This window comes from Elephas maximus, chromosome 25, assembly GCF_024166365.1.
Source record: "Elephas maximus indicus isolate mEleMax1 chromosome 25, mEleMax1 primary haplotype, whole genome shotgun sequence".
Taxonomy (NCBI): domain Eukaryota; kingdom Metazoa; phylum Chordata; class Mammalia; order Proboscidea; family Elephantidae; genus Elephas; species Elephas maximus.
In genome coordinates, this window is record NC_064843.1 from 49,424,986 (window position 1) to 49,442,761 (window position 17,776).

Here is a 17,776-nt window from a genome sequence, read left to right on the forward strand (position 1 = left end):
TTAAGTACCTTCCAACCCAAGGGGCTCATTTTCCAACATCATATCAGACAGTGTTCCACTGCTATTCATAAGATTTTCACTGGCCAGTTTTTTCAGAAGTAGACCACCAAGTCCTTCTTCCTAATCTGTCTTAGTCTGGAAGCTCTATTGAAACCTGTTCACCATGGTTGACCCTGCTGGTATTTGAAATACCAATGGCAAAACTTCGAGTATCATGACATTCAAGCCACCACAGAATGACTAACTGACAGAAATGACCCTGGAAATTGCATGATAGAATTTTGCAAGGCCAACAACTTCTTCATTGCAAATAATTTTTTTCAACAACATAAATGGTAGCTATACACATGGCCCTTGCCAGATGGAATACACAGGAATCAAATCGACTACATCTTTGTAAAGAAACAATAGAGAAGTTCAATATTATCAGTCAGAACAAGGCCAGGGGCTGACTGCGGAACACAGCATCAATTGCTCTTATGTAAATTCAAGTAGAAGCTGAAGAAAATTAGAGCAAGTCCATGAGACCCAAAATATGACCTTGAGTCTATCCCACTTGAATTTAGAGACCATCTCAGGAATAGATTTGACACGTTGAACACTAATGATTGTAGACCAGATGAGATGTTGAATGACATCAAGGACATCATAAATGGAGAAAGCAAGAGGTCATTAAAAGGACAGGAAAGAAAGAAAAGACCAAAATGGATGTCAGAAGAGTCTCTGAAACTTACTCTTGAATGTAGAGTAGCTAAAGTGAAAGGAAGAAATGATAAAGTAAAAGAGCTGAAAACAAGATTTTAAAGGGTGGCTTGAGAAGACAAAGTAAAATATTATAATGAAATGTGCAAAGACCGGGAGTTAGAAAACCAAAAGGGCGGAACACGCTCTACATTTCTCGAGCTGAAAGAACTGAAGAAAAAAATGAAGACTTGAGTTGCAATATTAAAGGATTCTACGGGGAAAATATTGAATGACACAGGAAGAATCAAAAGAAGATGAAAAGAATACATAGTTATTGTACCAGAAAGAATTGGTCAATATTCAGTCATTTCAGGAGGTAGCATATGATCAAGAACCAATGGTACTGGAGGAAGAAGCCCAAGCTGCACTGAAGTCATTGGCAAAAAACAAGGTTCCAGTACTTGAGGGGATACTAATTGAGGTGTTTGAATGAAAGGATGTAGCACTGGAGGCACTCACTCATCTATGCCAAGAAATTTGGAGGACAACTGTCTGGCTAAGCAACTGGAAGAGATCCATATTTGTGCCCATTCCAAAGAAAGGTGATCTAACAGAATGCGGCAATTATTGAACAATATCATTAATATCACAGGCAAATAAAATTATGCAGAAAATCATTCAAAAGCGAATGAAGCAGTAGTACATCGAAGGGAACTGCCAGAAATTCAGGCCGGATTAAGAAAAGGATGTGGAACGAGGGATATCATTGCTGATGTCAGTTGGATTCTGGCTGAAAGCAAAGAACACTAGAAAGATGTTTACATGTGTTTTATTCACTATGCAAAGGCATTTGACTGTGTGGGTCGTAACAAATTATGGATAACATTGTGAAGAGTGGGAATCCCAAAACACTTAATTGTGCTCATGCAAAACCTGTAGATAGACCAAGAGGCAGTTGTTCCAACAGAACAAGGAGATAGTGCATGGTTTAAAGTCAAGAAAGGATGTGTCAGGGTTGTACCCTCTCACCAACCTGTATGATGAGCAAATAATCCAAGAAGCTAGACTACCTGAAGAACGCCGCATCAGTATTGGAGGAAGACTCGTTAACAACCTGTGATATGCAGATGACACAACTTTGCTTGCTGAAAATAAAGAAGACTTTAAGTACTTACTGATAAAGGTCAACGACTACAGCCTTCAGTATGGATTGAACTTCAACATAAAAAGAAAAACAAAAAATCCTCACAACTGGACCAATAAACAACATCATGATAAACGGAGAAAAGATTGAAGCTGTCAAGGATTTCATTTTACTGGAATCCACCATCAGTGCCCATGGAAGCAGCAATCAAGAAATCAAAAGACACATTGCATTGGGCAAATCTGCTGCCAAAGACCTCTTTAAAGTGTTAAAAAGCAACAATGTCACTTTTAGGGCTAAGGTGCACCTGACCCAAGCCATGGTATTTTCAGTTGCCTCATATGCATGTGAAAGCTGGACGATGAATAAGGAAGACCGAAGAAGAATTGACATCTTTGGATTATGGTATTGGGGAAGACTATTGAATATGTACTGCCAGAAGAACAAACAGATCTTCCTGGAAGAAGTACAGCTGGAAGGCTCCTTGGAAGCGAGGATGGCAGGACTTTGGACATGTTATCGGTAGGGACCAGTCCCTGGAGAAGGACATCATGCTCAGCGAAGTAGAAGATCAGTGAAAAAGAGGTAGACCCTCAATAAAATGGATTAACACAGTGGCCGCAACAGTGGGCTCAAGCATAACAATGATTATGAGGATGGCACAGAACTGGGCAGTGTTTTGTCCTGTTGACATGGGGTCGCTGTGAGTCAGAACTGATTCAATGGCACCTAACAGCAACAACAAGAAAAAGTATAGCTCATCTCAGTGTATCTGGAAGTTACCTTTTCATAGATGTCCCTGTTATTTCACAGTTCCGACAGTTATAGCAATTGTGCTGTCAGCTTGTTGAGACAGAGCATAGCATCAAGTCTGTGGTCACCGATGTCCTGGATCTTTCTACAGGTGTGTGGGAAGGATACTGAATGTAAAAAGTGGCAACTAGTCTTTGTGTTGTTTATATACAAGTTGTTTTAGGACAATCATAGTCATGAACTTTGGAGAGCCTGATGGTCCTGAGGACCACTTCTTACAACTCTCTGCCCCTCTGAGTTCATAGATAACAGATTGTCTTATAGAGCTAGCTATCTTCTGAGGTTGTCTCAGAACCGGGAAACCCTCACCCCTCTCTGGTGGACTTTTCATTTAGGATTCATCCACCAAGTACTTGACTGTGTTAACGAGGATCATTTTTACTTGATCTCAGGAAGATAATCTACAGAGTCGCTTATGCCTGAGATGGGAGGGTTGGGGGAGCAAGGAAGGAACTATGCTGGAACTTTTCATGAATCATTTGAAATTCTGCCACCACCTATAAGATGAATCATAATGATAATATCTCCGTTTTCATAGATGGGATGTACTCCTTTGAGCCAGGCTTCTTTTGTTTGACCTTACGTTTTTGAGATTTTTTTGTTGTTGTCTATAGTTGTAGATCATTTATTTTTAAGGGCCTATGTGATTTCACTGTGTGACTGTATCACACAATTTTTAAAAAATTCCATTTATGGATATTTGTGTTGGTTCCAGTTTGGGACTGTTATGAAGAATGGTGTTATGAACACTGTATGTTCATGCGTATGTTCAGCTTTAGTGGGTGCTCAAGCATTTTTCCAAACTGGCTGTGTGCATTTCCACTCCCATCTGCAGTATACGAGAATTCCAGTTGTTCCGTGTTCTTGCAAACACTTGGTACTCTGTCTTTTTCACTTAGGTCATTCTAGTGAGTTGGAGAATTTTTTTGTCTTACATCGTATTTCTTTTCATCTCATTCGATATAAAGGCTTTGTATTTCTTGAATTAGAATAACCCATTTACCGGCAAAATACAGCCATCTTTAAGCAGGTTTTAAATGATTTTTTTCTATGATCTAGTAAATATACAGGTGGCTAAGATCTGCGCACTGGCTCAGACTGAACTAGTCGTTCCATCTGAAAGGCCTGGTTTTCAGGCCTGTTAGTCAGACCTCCTCATTTATTCCATTTTACAGTTGAAGTAACTGAGCCACTTTAGGGACCAGGGACCATCCCAGGTGTTATGGCCAGGTCTCCTGGAAAAACCAGTGTTGTAATGCTCACCCCTTTTCTCTCAAGTGAGGCCCTCTATTGATTCTTTTATTCTTTCACTTGCTAAATAATTATCCAATGCATACTGTGTGGCAGGCACAGGGCTGGGCCCCTGGGATTCAGTGACAGACAAGCTTATAATCTAATGATGTCCTCTTCCATTTTACAGGTTGTGGCCTTCAAATCACAGCCTACTTCCTGAAGAGAGGAATACGCCTTCGCTGCATCAGGGGCTCCCCGAGAGCTGGTAAGAAACGGATTTTTTGGGTCATCAGGCATTTTGTGCAATTAGCTTACCCTAGAGATGAGCATTAAAGAAGGAAGATCCCTGCTTGCTTCATTGCCTCCATGCAGTTGAAGTAGTAATTAAGAGTATTTCCAAACATTTCTGATTCTCTTTTTTTCAAATATCAGTGTATTCACTGCCTGTTCGAGGACAGTGAGCTGAGCCACGCTGCGATTTACTTCCTGATGCGTCTCAGCGCTCTCCCTGAGTCTCCAGAGTGACTCAGCACAGGGCTGAACTGTGGGTCACTTCATCAGCGTCTGCGCACACCTTGGCACCGGGCTGTAGAGCAAGTGCGTGCACAAGAACATGCTTTCCCAGCCTGAGCCATCAGAGCTTTCCGTAGGTGTGACGGGGCCAGCTTTCTCTCATTTCCCCAAGTCAAGGTGTTCACTGAGGAAATGATGTCAAACACATGCAGCCAACAGCAATAACTGAGACGCTGATGACCATTCTCTGAGTTGATCCGAACACTGGGAGGAAAATTCATATCAACTTCCTTGAACTATTTCAACATATGAGATATGGAACAGGGACTTTAAAAAATAATTGTACAGAGATTTGCTCTTGGAATCTTTACGATTATCTATGTTTTCTTAATTTTAAGTGTTGCTTGAATATATTGCTCTGTTATTGGAGCCTTGCATTTTGTTTAACTCTTTTAGTAAAATTAGTAAGTTAACCATGTATCTGTTAAATTGCTACCCTTCACTATGTTGTAGTTGTCAGCTGCCATCAAGTCAGCCCTCAACTCACGACGACCCCATGCACAAAGGGATTAGACCGTTGTGTTCCATAAGATTGTCATTGGCTGATTTTCAGAAGTAGATTGCCAGGCCTTTCTTCCTAGTCAGTCTTAGTCTGAAAGCTCCTCCAAAACCTGTTCCGCATCATTGCAGTACACAAGCTTCCACCGACAGATGAGTGGTGGCTACGTCTGAGGTTCATTGGCCAGGAATCGAACCGTGGTCCCCTGCATGGAAGGCGAGAATTCTACCAGTGAACCACCACTGCCCTCACCCTTCTGTATTTATTTAAATATTATAATAATCCAACTCTCATTATGACCTAAACAAAGTAAAGGGGTCTAGGGGCTGATTTCTGTTTATACAACACCCGGCACCAAATATTTAAAAATCTGCCATTCTAGCATCCGTATTTTTTAGAGGAGGAACTGGGAGCACAAACAGAAGGAATTATTTGGCATAACTGATAATTTTGAATTCTAATTCTGATCCATTGCTGAACTGTACAATTTCATTTTATAGGTTTTTTTTTTTTTTTTTTTTTTTTGCAAATAATGAACTCCATAGCTCAGTTTCCTGGCCATAAATGTATATAAAAGGCTTATTTATGATTCATAATATCTGTCTTTAAAAACTTGACCACATGTAAGAGGGAAGTTTCACGTTTTAGAAAAGTAACTTTTTTTTCTATTATAAATATGACACGTGTGCATTATAAAAATATTCAGGCAAAACAACCAAGTGTAGAGAAGAGGGGAGAAGATCCTCTCCACCCACCCGGAGTGTACACTATTAGCTTCAGCTAAATGTCATTCCAGGGATGAATGGAAGCTGAGTGAATGAATGGGCAAGTGAGAGAAGGAGAGCTACAGGTGGCATTTACCATTTTATGGTCTTTTTATTGGATGTCGGGGAGTCCAAATCTGTGATTCATTCAGCCTTCTCCACCTGGAAGTCAGTGGTTTTGCGTTAAGGATTTGTAATAATAGATCACTGTTATTATGGTTTAGTATCATCTTTACTTTTGCATATTTAACCACTTCCTTACTAGTTTAATCCTTAATTCCTAACAGAAACTTCTGTTTTCATAGCCTGATTCACACTGGGAGTTTGCCCTCCAGTTTAGGTAACCTCGCTAAGACTAGGTGACCGAAGAAATGATAAGTAAACCAACTAGTGGGAAGGTTGACAAGCCGCATTTTCAAATATATCTGATATTCTCCTTCTCCCAACATAAATCTTCATTCTCGTTAGAAAATGTTGATCCCATTTCCCAAATGTGAGTTCTGAAGAGAAAACAGCAAACTGACACAGAGGGAAGGCTGCAAAGGCCCTGCCTGGGGGTTTCTTGTGATATATTGGGCCAGGGGCTCAGGTGGACCAATTTGCAGGCTCTTCTGCACTCCCTAGAGCTTTCACTGGCCCTGCCCTATTGATGGCAAGCATTGAAAAGAGGGACAGGAAGTAGAGACACATGTCTAATACATACATACTGCTGTAACTTAAACAGGCAGAAAAACCTGGGGCCAAGCATTTCTGTATAAAGGTTCATAGGTTTTTGATGTCTTTAGTAATTTGATTTTCTTCGTTTTGTACAGAACTCTCTGTGTTCCCTGACAGATTTGTGGTCTGTGTAAGTCAGCTTACATTTTAATTGTGACCTTTTGGCAAGTCAGAATGAAGAATTGGTATGTATAAAAAAATTCTATAAACAAATCTGCTTAAATGCTGAGTTGTTATAAAAAATAGAAAAAAGAATTGTCTTCTGTTGTCATTTACCCACTGAACACTTAACCCAGATGGCACTTAGCACGTTTTAAGGGACCAGAATTATCCTACTTATTTTGCATGGAAATATTGATTGATGGGTTTTCTTTTCCCCCCGAAGACCCATTAATATTTAGGTTTTAGCAGAATCTTTCCAGTGTCAATTTTAAGTGAGAAAGCAATGCATCACAAGAAACTGTGATGGTGCCTGTCATAGCATTTAAATGAAAGAAAACAAAGTCTTGAAATGAAGCAAAATCTACATGTTTCCACTGGGAGCTGTCATTGGGGTCAGTGGCTTTTGAATTTTATTCTATGGTGAATCACTGACATTTTCATGAGAACCAGTACTTCTCCCCAGTGTATTATCTCCTAGCTGATAGGGCTTGCTCTCTCTCTCTCTCTCCCCGTACTAAACCTTAAGCTCCATCAGGACCTGCTTCTGAGTTTCACTGGAGTTGTCCCTTCAGACAAATTGTATATACAGAAAACTTGCTTCTAATGTTTCAGCTTACAGATTTGTCTTGTAAGGTTAACAGATAACTAGGGAGAGTTTTCACGGGTACATGCATTCTCACACACACACGCACACACACACACAGTCCTTTGGCAAACACGTAAAGGAGCTCACTGAAGGCACACTCTAGCCCACCTGTACTTAACCTGTGCGCAAACTTTTTTCATCATATTTTTTTTGGTCTGTGACTTGAAACTTTTAATAAAGAGAAGAAAAAAAAAAATTTAGGAGGCATTAGCCTGGCCGTGAAGTATGACATGATTATTATTCTTCAAAAATGATTTATGGGAATATTAGATTGGCCCCACTATTTATTATTTTTTTAGTTCATATGAAATTTAATATTTGGCCCACATAGTCTAAAACCAGCTTCTTATCTCGTCTTAAATAAATACACAGGAAGAGTGTTTCAGAACTACAGGGGTGAATAGAGACCCAGGAAAAGTAAAGAACAGAGAACTCCTAATTTAAATCTAGACTCCTTCATTTAGAGCAGAGGGCCCTTCAGAAAAGCCAGTGTGACCCCTATGTTTCCTTTTCTTTACCCATCGATAAAACCCTGAAGTGTACTGATTACATGAGATGAATGAAAAGAACTTGGTGAAAAGTATTAGACATTTAATTATTCTTTGAAACACTTCCAGGATGTCAAGTTATCTTAGTAAGTTCATAAATACTAAAGTAGTAATGCTCTTGGCATACAACTATAATATAATGCAGCTTAACTGATTCTCAGAGCAAGGAAGAAATTGATCTATGGTTTAAAAAAATAGTAATTAACCATACCAGAAAGAAGTATTGCTTTCCAATGGCATACAGGAGAAATTAGATCTTATATCTGGTATGAAATATTAATACTTAATATCTTAAATTATTAAGAGAGAATTAAAACATTATCTCAATACAAATGAAACATTAGCCCCCTTGGGGACACTGGTATTTAGACAGATGTAAGTTTTCTAGAGCTGCCGTTGTATAAATCTTCTAATCTGGAGGACTGCCCAAATGTTAATAACTTGGACTCTGAAAAAGGTGACCATGAGTGAGTTTGGTTTCCTTATCTTTAAAACATTCTGATGTCTAGTGCTAACCTCTATTGGAGTTAACCAAGTTAACTTATAAGAAAAAAATGCAACTTACATCCTGAGGGTCTTTCATTGTTTTGAACAAGGCTCTTCAGTTGCTCTTTTCCCCTCTGATCCTTGATTGACATATATGTTTTCCCAGCCACATGCGAGTCAGCCAAAGCCCAACAGTTCTCAACAGCTTCATCCCTGAGATACAAGCTCTGTCCACTTAGCTAGCTCACCTATGCACCTCCCCTCCTCATGTCCTCCAGCCTAGCCCTTCCTTCATCTTGTTGTCCCTGTTGTTGTTGTGTGCCCTTGAGTCGATTGCAACTCACAGTGAGTCCCTAGAAGCAATAAAACATCTAAGTCAATCAGGGGCCCTCTCCTGCAGATTGCCCATCAAGCCTAAGCCTCGCTCCGTCCACCAGAATACTCCAAAGCTTTATCTTCATTGATATTTGACCTCAGGAGAGTCCGCCTGTCTCAGTCATTTAAAGATCAATAAACAGTCCTTCCCTCTGAGAGTTGCCTTCTGCCTGAGAGAAGGCATTCTTACTCCTCGTTATGTACGTCCCATGCCCAGAGCCAGGAATGCCAGGCTCCCGTGAGTGTTTCTTAAACCTAAAGCTTTCGATTCTTTTATCAGTTTGAATTGACGTTCATCAGAGGCCAGGATCCATCTCATTTTCTCATGGAGTGATTCTCAAGGAACATCTGACTGGACCAGGCCTGGGAAATTGGTTCCCTGAGTAACCATACTGGAGATAGCTCTTTGGCCACAAACTCGAGTTATATCCTTACAGCTGTTCACAGCGATGTGGCCAGGGAGTGAGCAAGCACCCAAGCAACAGCCTGATGCCTCACTAGTGCTGTTGCCTGAGCAGCACAGGTTCCTTTTCCTTCGCCCTTTTGTTTTCTTTTTGGATCCTCAGTGTCGAAGTGACAATTTGTTAGGAAATCTGGGCACGCCTATTCAGGACTACTTTGCCGGGGGATGCTTTCAGCCTGTAGACAAGGAAGCCAGCTGCACTTAGCTCCTGGCTCCTAAAGGCAGTGCCCAGAAGGACCGCTGTTCCAGATCAGGCATATAAAGGGAATGCAAGCCCCTTCCATGGGGACGGCTGTGCCGTCCCCTGATCCCGCTGTTGACATGTCTGTCATCTGCTCAGGGACATTGGTGTGGGAGGTGCTCCAGGTCGCAGTAGCTCTGCGCTGAGTGCAGGGTGCAGGGGGTGGGGAGTGATGTGAGCGTGTGGGAGAAAAGGCATCTCTATGACGTGAGCCACTGTAGTTCCTTACTAGAGCTCCTCATGGGAAATCACAGAGCCCCTGAAGCCTCCGTTTTTGACCTTCTGCTAGCAATGGAACAGGGGAGTCTTTGAGACTTTCTTACCTTTCATTTTCCTCTCACCTCTTTTCTCCCCCTAGAAGTGTAAAGAGCACAAGGTAAATTTGTATTGCACTTGGTTATATTCCAACAGTATTTTCTTTCATGTTTATAAACCCAAGTCCTGGTGTAGAGACTGTTTTCTTGCTCAGATGTGAAACCCTGGAGCCTTAGGGAAATTTACACTTATTTATTATTTTCTTTGTTAAAGTTCTATAAATAACCATTGAACCCTGTCTAGATCTGGAACATTTCAGGTTCAGCATAAAGCTCCTGTCTTGTAGTGAATTGGTTACAGCTGCTCCTTCTAGTTTCTAGAGACCCTCTTTGTAGGTTCTTATCACATTGTGACACAACTTGATGAGTGCTGGCCTCGGGAAAAACAAAAATAGGAAAGTGCTCCCTTGCCCTCAAGGAGCTTACAGTTCCTGTGGCTCAAGGGTCCTGAGGGTAAACCTGATGACCTAAAGAATGTAATTCAAATAGAGCCTCCTTTTTTCCTAAAGAGTTACCTGTTCTGTACCTGGGTCCGTAAAGATCCAGTTGGGCCCTTTTAACATTCGAAAGGAATGTCCCAAAATTTTGGGCTTACTTTTTTAGTTTTAAACCTAAGCTGATAAAAGTTTGTGATCCTTTTGGAAAGTGAAAAATGACATTTAGTTCTAGTACTGCCTAAAAATGGACACATATATTGAGATATTGGGACTCTTTGCGTTATACTTCAGTTGAGTTGTGCCTGAGCTGTGAAAACAGCTGTCAGGGTTCTGCACACATGCCCCAGCCACACAAAGCCAGGTCCTGCTGTAGCATCCTGTTAGTAGAAAAATGACAGGGACCTCCTGACAGGAGACAATACTTGAGCACTAAATTGAACACCTCCCTTAACACAGACTGCTGTTTGACGTGAGAGAACTCTCCTTCTCATTAATGAATATGAAATTGAAATGAAAAAGAGTCTAAAGAAGCAATAAACTGCCCCAGCGTAGGTTTTTAGTTTGGCTGTTGGATTCCTCAGCTGCACGTCATTGAACTTCCATGGGCCTTAGCCCTAGTCTCAGTCAAGGGAGAGGGTATCAAATTATCTCAGATCCTTTCTCACACTGAATTTCTATCAGAGGAAGCAGATGAAATATAGCTGAATAAAAACCATAAAATGATCCAGCACAAAAGAGAACTTGTAAATTTAAAAAGTGTGATGCAAAAGAAAATAACATTGGGGGTAGAGTTATATCTTAGGAAAGATAAATTGAAGTTATAAGGAAACATTTTAAATCTTATATTTCTAGAACAGAAAAAATAAACTACTTAACATTTTGACTGTACATTAACTTCTATACCCTGATGACAAAATTATTTAACTTTCATAAGAAAAGAATTTCTGCTTTTTTTGTTTGTTTGTTTTTGCCTTTGCTTTTTTTATTTGCATTAAAAAAGATTAAATAAGTAGATGACTTTTCCAGGCTTTTCATGATGTCTCATAGACTTCAAAAGTCCTTTCTTCTTCTATTTCATATTGTATTTTTTAAACAATGCCAGGGGTAAATTTCATGAAAGGTATTAACAGGATACTCTTTTAGCACTTGGGAAAGTTTCTTGAGTGGGGAGAGGCTGTTTTCATATTTCATATTTCCCACAGAGTTTTTTATTCTTATTACCACAATTGTACATGTTCATTAGAGAAAAAAATTTAGAATAGTAAAACCTGCGAATGCCGGAACCTGTGTAATGCAGAAACCTGTTGGAGAAGGTGAACTCAAATATTTCCCACTAATAGAAAGTGATGGAAAAGTGATAAGACTGCACTCTGTCAATGGCGGAAAACTTACAAGAGCCAGAGAAACAAGGCAGTTCCGTCACGTTTCAGCTTTCACAGGGTTCACTGTATATGGAAAGAAAGTAAAAATTACAACTCCCAACCCAAAGAAAACCTCTGCTAACAATGTAGTCTGTCTGCCTCCGTATTTCATACTTGATAACTGAGGTCTGTGTGTATTTATTTTAAATAAGCCTCCATTTGTGAATTAGGTACTTGTGTCCTTTTTTCTATTGATGTTTTTGTGTTTCACAAACTCCTTACTATATTAAAAAAAAAGAGTTGCCGTTGAGTCACTTCTGAGTCATAGTGACCTCTAGTGTGTCAATCAGAGTAGAATTATGCTCCATAGGGTTTTCAGTGGTTGATTTTTCAAAAGTAGATTGCCAGGGCTTTCTTTTGAGGCGTGCCTTGGGTGGCCTTTTGGTTAGCAGCCAAGCACATTAGCCATTTGCACCATGCAGGGACTACCCTTACTATATAAGAACTCCTTGCGTTGTGGTTGTTATTTGCCTTTGAGTCACTTTTTGACTCAGCAACCTCATGTGACCAAGTAGAACTGCTGCCCCATAGGGTTTTCTTGACTGTCATCTTTATGGAAGCAGATTGTCAGGTCTTCCCGTGGAATCGCTGGGTGGGTTCGAACCATCAACGTTTCAGTTTTGATTAGCGGCAGAGCACTTAACCATTGTGCCACCAGGGCTCCTTCAGAACTCTTTATACTGTGGGGAAGTTAGCCCTTTGTGAGTTTCTTTAACCTTTCAACCGTATATCATTGCAATAAAGTGGCTATGTCCTCAAATTTATTTTTTCCATAATGACTTCTGCCTTTTATGATCTTGGTATTATGTTCTTCAAAATTATCTTCAGAATTAAATAAATATTCACTTCCATTTTATTCTGCTATTTTTATGGAATTTAGTTTACGATGTGAAACCTTTTTTTGTCATATATTTGAATTGGAGTTATGCTTATTGTGGCCTTTAGGCTCAAAGGAGAGACAAGCTCAGCCTGTCTCTGCCAAAGGAACCTCTCTGTCAGCACAGATGTAACAATGAGGCTCCTCTCAGGACCAGGCCCTCTTTCTGCCCCTTCCCAGCAGGACTTCCTTGATGCCCCACTGTCATATCTGTTGCCACTCTCTCCTTTTCTAGTCATCTGTGGCCAGGGCCTCAGGGCCAGAACGCTATCAACAGAGAGTTAAGAAACAGACTTGGGCCATTCCCTCCTTGGAAAGGGAGAGGGATATAGCAGCCATGATCACCCACCTGCCCTTTGCAGGGCTGCCAGGTGGGCGATGCTAATGAAGATGCGAGTGGTGGGATGAAGATGCGAGTGGTGGGATAAAGATGTTCTTTGATGGTTTGATCTGTCTAGAATAATTTTTCTAGACTATGCCAGAGAAGGTAAGAAAAAAATTTCTCAGATAATTTTTTTTTTTTAATATTAACTGTCCTTTGCTTATATGTTCTACTAACCTGAGGTTTTGTTCTCCTTCTCTAATAATAAAATGCAAATAATAGTGTTTGTGAATGAGATGGTTCATGCCCCAGCACTCCAAGGAAGCATGTTCTTTGCTGATCAAGTTGGAATAGGATGCACCTGGGCCTCCTATTCCTCTGTGTTTTTTCCTATAATGCAACTTTCCATGTGCAGGGACTTGTCATCTCCCTCTGATGACCACTTAGATGATTGATTTAATCAGGAAAATCATGGCAGGCAATAGAATTAGTAGAGAGGGATCAAATTTGAAATTCAAAGACCTAGCTTTGACCACTGCCTCTTGCCTCCCTCACTGGTGACCTTGGACAAGTCATTTGGCTTCACGGAACATCACTCCCCTTACTGTAGGGCACAGGTAAGAGTGATGCCTGCCATATAAGCCTTCCCAAGCTTTCCTCAGGATCAAGTAAGAAGATGAATACAGAAATGTCTTATAAGCTCTAAAGCACTTATGCAATATTAACTATTGCTATCATCATCATTTCCATTCTTCCCAAGAGAAAAGAAGTTCATTTAAATGTCATTAACTCCAGATTAGTAGGTTGCTGTGGACCTTATGCTGCCTGCTTGAAATGAGAAAAATACCTCTGACAGTAATCTGTCAGAGCTCTCATTGTTTGTCTCCACTTGCAGCTATAAAAATTGAATGCCAAAAAGTTAAGTGATAAGCCCCCAGTTAGCCAGCTAGTCAGTGTGGAAAGGGGGTACACTAAGAGTATAAGCTTGTGACCTTCAGGAGGGGCTCTGTAACCACTATCCAAAGGAAGAAGAAGGAAAGAGTGGAGAGCTCTACCACGCCTTTCATTTCCATTAGGTGCCGATAGACTCGAGATGAAATACTGCTTTGGTGGAAGGACCCAGTCACTTCTCTAAGGCTCTTAGGGGTTTGGAGATGTAGACTTCTCAGGCCTGAATTCGTAAAAGCGTGTGGTCATCAGAACTCCCACAAGAAGATCACAGACAGAGCTCAATGTACGAGTAGATGATGGTTGGAAAGTTCATTAGTAAACAAATGATTTAGAATTTGAGACTCATTTTCCCATGGAGACAGTGTCATCACTGGGGATAAAGTTCCCAGACTAGTCTACAAAAGCTGTTCCTATCTGAAAATCTGAGTCTTAGAAGAGAGGGCCTTGCTGCCTGTGTTCAAGGGAGATGGCAAGAACTATCCCTGGGCAGAGGGCCAGCTCAAGCAGAGTTTTTAAATGAGACAGAGCCATCTATAGTGTCTTCTCACTGGCTTTTATGCCTCTTTTCCTAGCAGTGACCAGGGCTGCTACAGGCCGTCTTCCTGCCAGCCCTGCTACCTTCGTGGCTGGACCCATCATTCACCTACCTCTCTTCTCTCGCATCCTACCCAGGCCCACAGGCTCAGCCCTGTGAGATATTAGGAAGAAGGTGTCCTGAGTATACCAGTTCATCGCCCTGGATGAAGGCTGTTAACCCTTCTGCAGATGTTGGCATTTTTCATCCACAGACCTCTGTGGGGGAAAGCGTTTTGGACAAGGGGACCCCTAGAACTGGGCCAACTCTGCCTGGAGTTAATGCCCGTAAGTTTCTATTTTTTGCAGATTTTTCCCTTCCATATTTAAACTAGGGGTCATTAACCAAAGATTCGTGAATTCCCTGAAATTAAAAAAAAAAAAAAGTTACACGTGTTTCTGGTCAAAGTTAAATAGCTTCCGCCTGACTCTTAGAATGGCCAGTGAACCTCTTAGTGTTAAGAAGTATTGACCCAAACCTGCGAATTCTTTAAAGTGTCCAAGCTTTGTCACACTTGGGTGGTACCAGAGACTCAACAGTGGAGGCTAAGGTTGGTCAGGATTTATTTTTAGGTTCTCGAGGGTAGGTGGATGTAAACTGGAAAATCCCTGTGAAGTGTGTACTTCCTGCAAAATAACTTCCTTGATTTTTCTCACTGATTTCATTTTAGGCTAACCTTCTTTGCAGCTGTTAATTAGTACTTCCCTAGATCTACAAAAGACCATTTCATAACTATCACTTCTAAAGAATAAGACAACTTTTAAAAAAATATAATGAAAAAGAAAAACTAGAGTATTCACTCCTAACCCAATGGCAGGCAAGTCTGCACTGCACTTCCCCTCAGGGACCTGTCCTTTCATGGAAAGGCAGAGAGGGGACTGGGACCAGAAACACGTGGAAGGGGGAGACTTGCCCCTCTCTGTGGGAATTGGGCAAATGACTTCGCCTCATTGACCATCAGCTTCCTCAACTGTGAAATGGGGAAGGTCACGTCTGCCTCTTGGGCCTCTTGTGAGGACTCAGGTACCAAGCGCTAGTCCTGTTACCACAGTGGTAGTTCAGTGCTGGAATTCTTGCCTTTCATGTGGCAGACCCAGGTTCAGATTCCAGCCAGTGTTCCTCAAATGCAGCTACCACCTCTCCGTGGAAGTTTCCATGTTTCCACGATGCTGAACAGGCTTCAGCAGAAATTCTAGACTAAGATAGAATAGGAAGAAAGGCCTGGTTACCTACTTCCAAAAAATCACCCAGTGGAGCACAGTGGTCCCGTCCTGCTGTACATGCAGTCACCATGAGTCAGGAGTCCACGACAGCTAACAACTGCAGTCCCTATACCGAGTGCTTTGCCTGCGGTGTCATAGAAACAAATGCTAGCCATCATTACCATCTTCAGGAAAAACGGTTTCAGTCCACAGTGGAATTCCTAAGAGACTACTTTCCTTTTGACTTTGCCTCTTTGCTTGGGTTCCTTTGAGTCGGTACACACAGAGCTTTGTATGTTTCTGTACTTTGTTTTGATTGTCCATTATGAATCTTTGGTTTTGCCCTTTTTACTTCCTTCACTTATTAATTATCAAATTATTTGAGAAAGTATTAGAAGTGAAATTTGGGAAAGAGAGACTTCTCCCTCATTTGAAGACAGGTGGCTTCGCATGCCCAGGTTGTATCTTGGTCTAGGATAGTGGTCACTGTCATATTGCATGCTCTACTTGGGTTGCTTTTCTTTGTTAAGCCAACTTACCGTATCGTGTCACATTTCAGAAAGCTGATGCTTCTGAAAATCATTAGGCACTCCTCTAAAGTGTGAGAGTAACTTTCGCTTTATCACAAAAGTCATAAAGAATTGAAAATCGTTCCAATCTTATGCTTAATATTATTATTTGCTCCCAAAATAAACAGGTAATGTATTTACACTTTTACTCTGCGTTTATTGTTTGCTAAAGGCTTTTATTGTTTGTAAAGGGCTTTCGTATACAATAACTTATTCAGTGCAGAAAACCTGAGAAGAGATTGTATCAGTCTTGAACCTTTTAGTTTTCAAGGGACAGGAAGGCCAACTCAAAATAGCTTACCAAAAAAGGAAGGTTTTTGGCACATGAGCCCGAAAAGCCCAGACTTCAGGTATGGCTTGATCAGAGGCACAAAGGATATCACAAAGGCTCAGTTTCTCACCATCTTTCGGCTCTGCCTGCCTCTGTGTTGGCTTTATTCTTGGCCACAAGCATGTGGTGGTCCCAACAGCTCTGAGGTCATGTCCTTCCAAGGGAAAAGTGGGAAGCGCTGTTCCCAGGACACTTGTGGCTCATGCAGCTCTTTGAGGCTCATGAATTCAGTGCTCCAGTTGGCTTGGCGAGAGTCACTGGCCCATTTCTGGAGCCAGGTGTAGAAACAAGACCTCTCGAAATGCATGGACATTGGATGAGTGAGTGAGGATGCATCTCCCCAGAAGAAAATCTGAACGCTGTTTCCTGGAAAAGAGTGTCCACTATAGAGATATCATACCCTCCTTTTTTTATAATCGATGAAGAAACTGATGTTCAGAGAGGATAAGTAACTTGTCTAAATCTCACAGCCAGATGGTGACCAAGAAGGGGCTGAACTGAAGGATTCCTATACTTTTTCTGGTCCTCCATCTCTGACCATGATGGCAAATGATAGTGTGGCCACCGGACACAACAGACTCAGTTCTGCCCCTAATTAACATGTGGCCTTAGATCCTTAGTCTTTCTGGGTCTCATTTTCCTTATCTGCCAAATAGGAATAATACCTACCCTGCTAAATAACTCGGTGAAACACAAATGAGATGTTGTGATAAAGGCTTTGAGAATCGTATAAATTCTCTACAAATGCAATGCACCCTTGCCTTCTCATGAACCCGTATGGATTGTGTGGGCACCAGGTTTTCTTTCACAATAATGTCAAGAAAACCTGTTCAATGCTTTCCAGTTTCCAAAGTGTGCTTCATACACCTCAGTGCATTTAAAATTTCCAAACCACCCAGAAAGGTGGATGAGAAAGCAGCCATTGGGGGCTAAGAAACCGGCCTTGGAACCAGCACCCAGTGAGTGTGAGACCTTGGACTTCACTCCCTCTCACCCCTGTGCTCCTGCCTCTGATCCCACGAGCGTTAATCTCAGCTGATGAGCTCTGGGTATATCATTCTCAGCAGATGGGACCAGGAGGAGTGGAGAAACAGGAGCATCTCAAATGTGATGCAAGACTGCACATTCCACTATTCTACTGTGAATTACCTACTTTTAAAATCTTCTTTTTGGGCCATTAATTATTTTATTTGAGAGTGAATAAAACAGAATCAGAAGAAACTCACGTATGTAGCTAGGAGAAAATAGATCCAACTCTTAAAAGATAAAGACTCCAAATACCACAGTACCACATTAAATAATACGTTGTTGCTAGTTGCTGGCAAGTCAGCCCTGATTCCAGGTGATCTAATGTATAACAGAACAACACATTGCCTGGCCCTGTGCCTTCTTCATGATCATTGATATCTTTGAGTCCATTGTTGCAGCTG

At 41.2% G+C, this 17,776-nt stretch overlaps 1 protein-coding gene across 5 annotated transcripts in view; it reads left to right on the forward strand.

Moving 5' to 3' along the window:
- Positions 1-17,776, forward strand: part of SLX4IP (SLX4 interacting protein) — a 244,489-nt gene that overhangs the window by 195,103 nt on the left and 31,610 nt on the right. For all 5 annotated transcript variants that reach the window (XM_049869899.1, XM_049869901.1, XM_049869898.1 and 2 more), the window contains one exon: positions 4,062-4,139. In XM_049869899.1, coding sequence (XP_049725856.1) covers positions 4,062-4,139 — 78 coding nt within the window. The remainder of the gene's footprint in view (positions 1-4,061; positions 4,140-17,776) is intronic.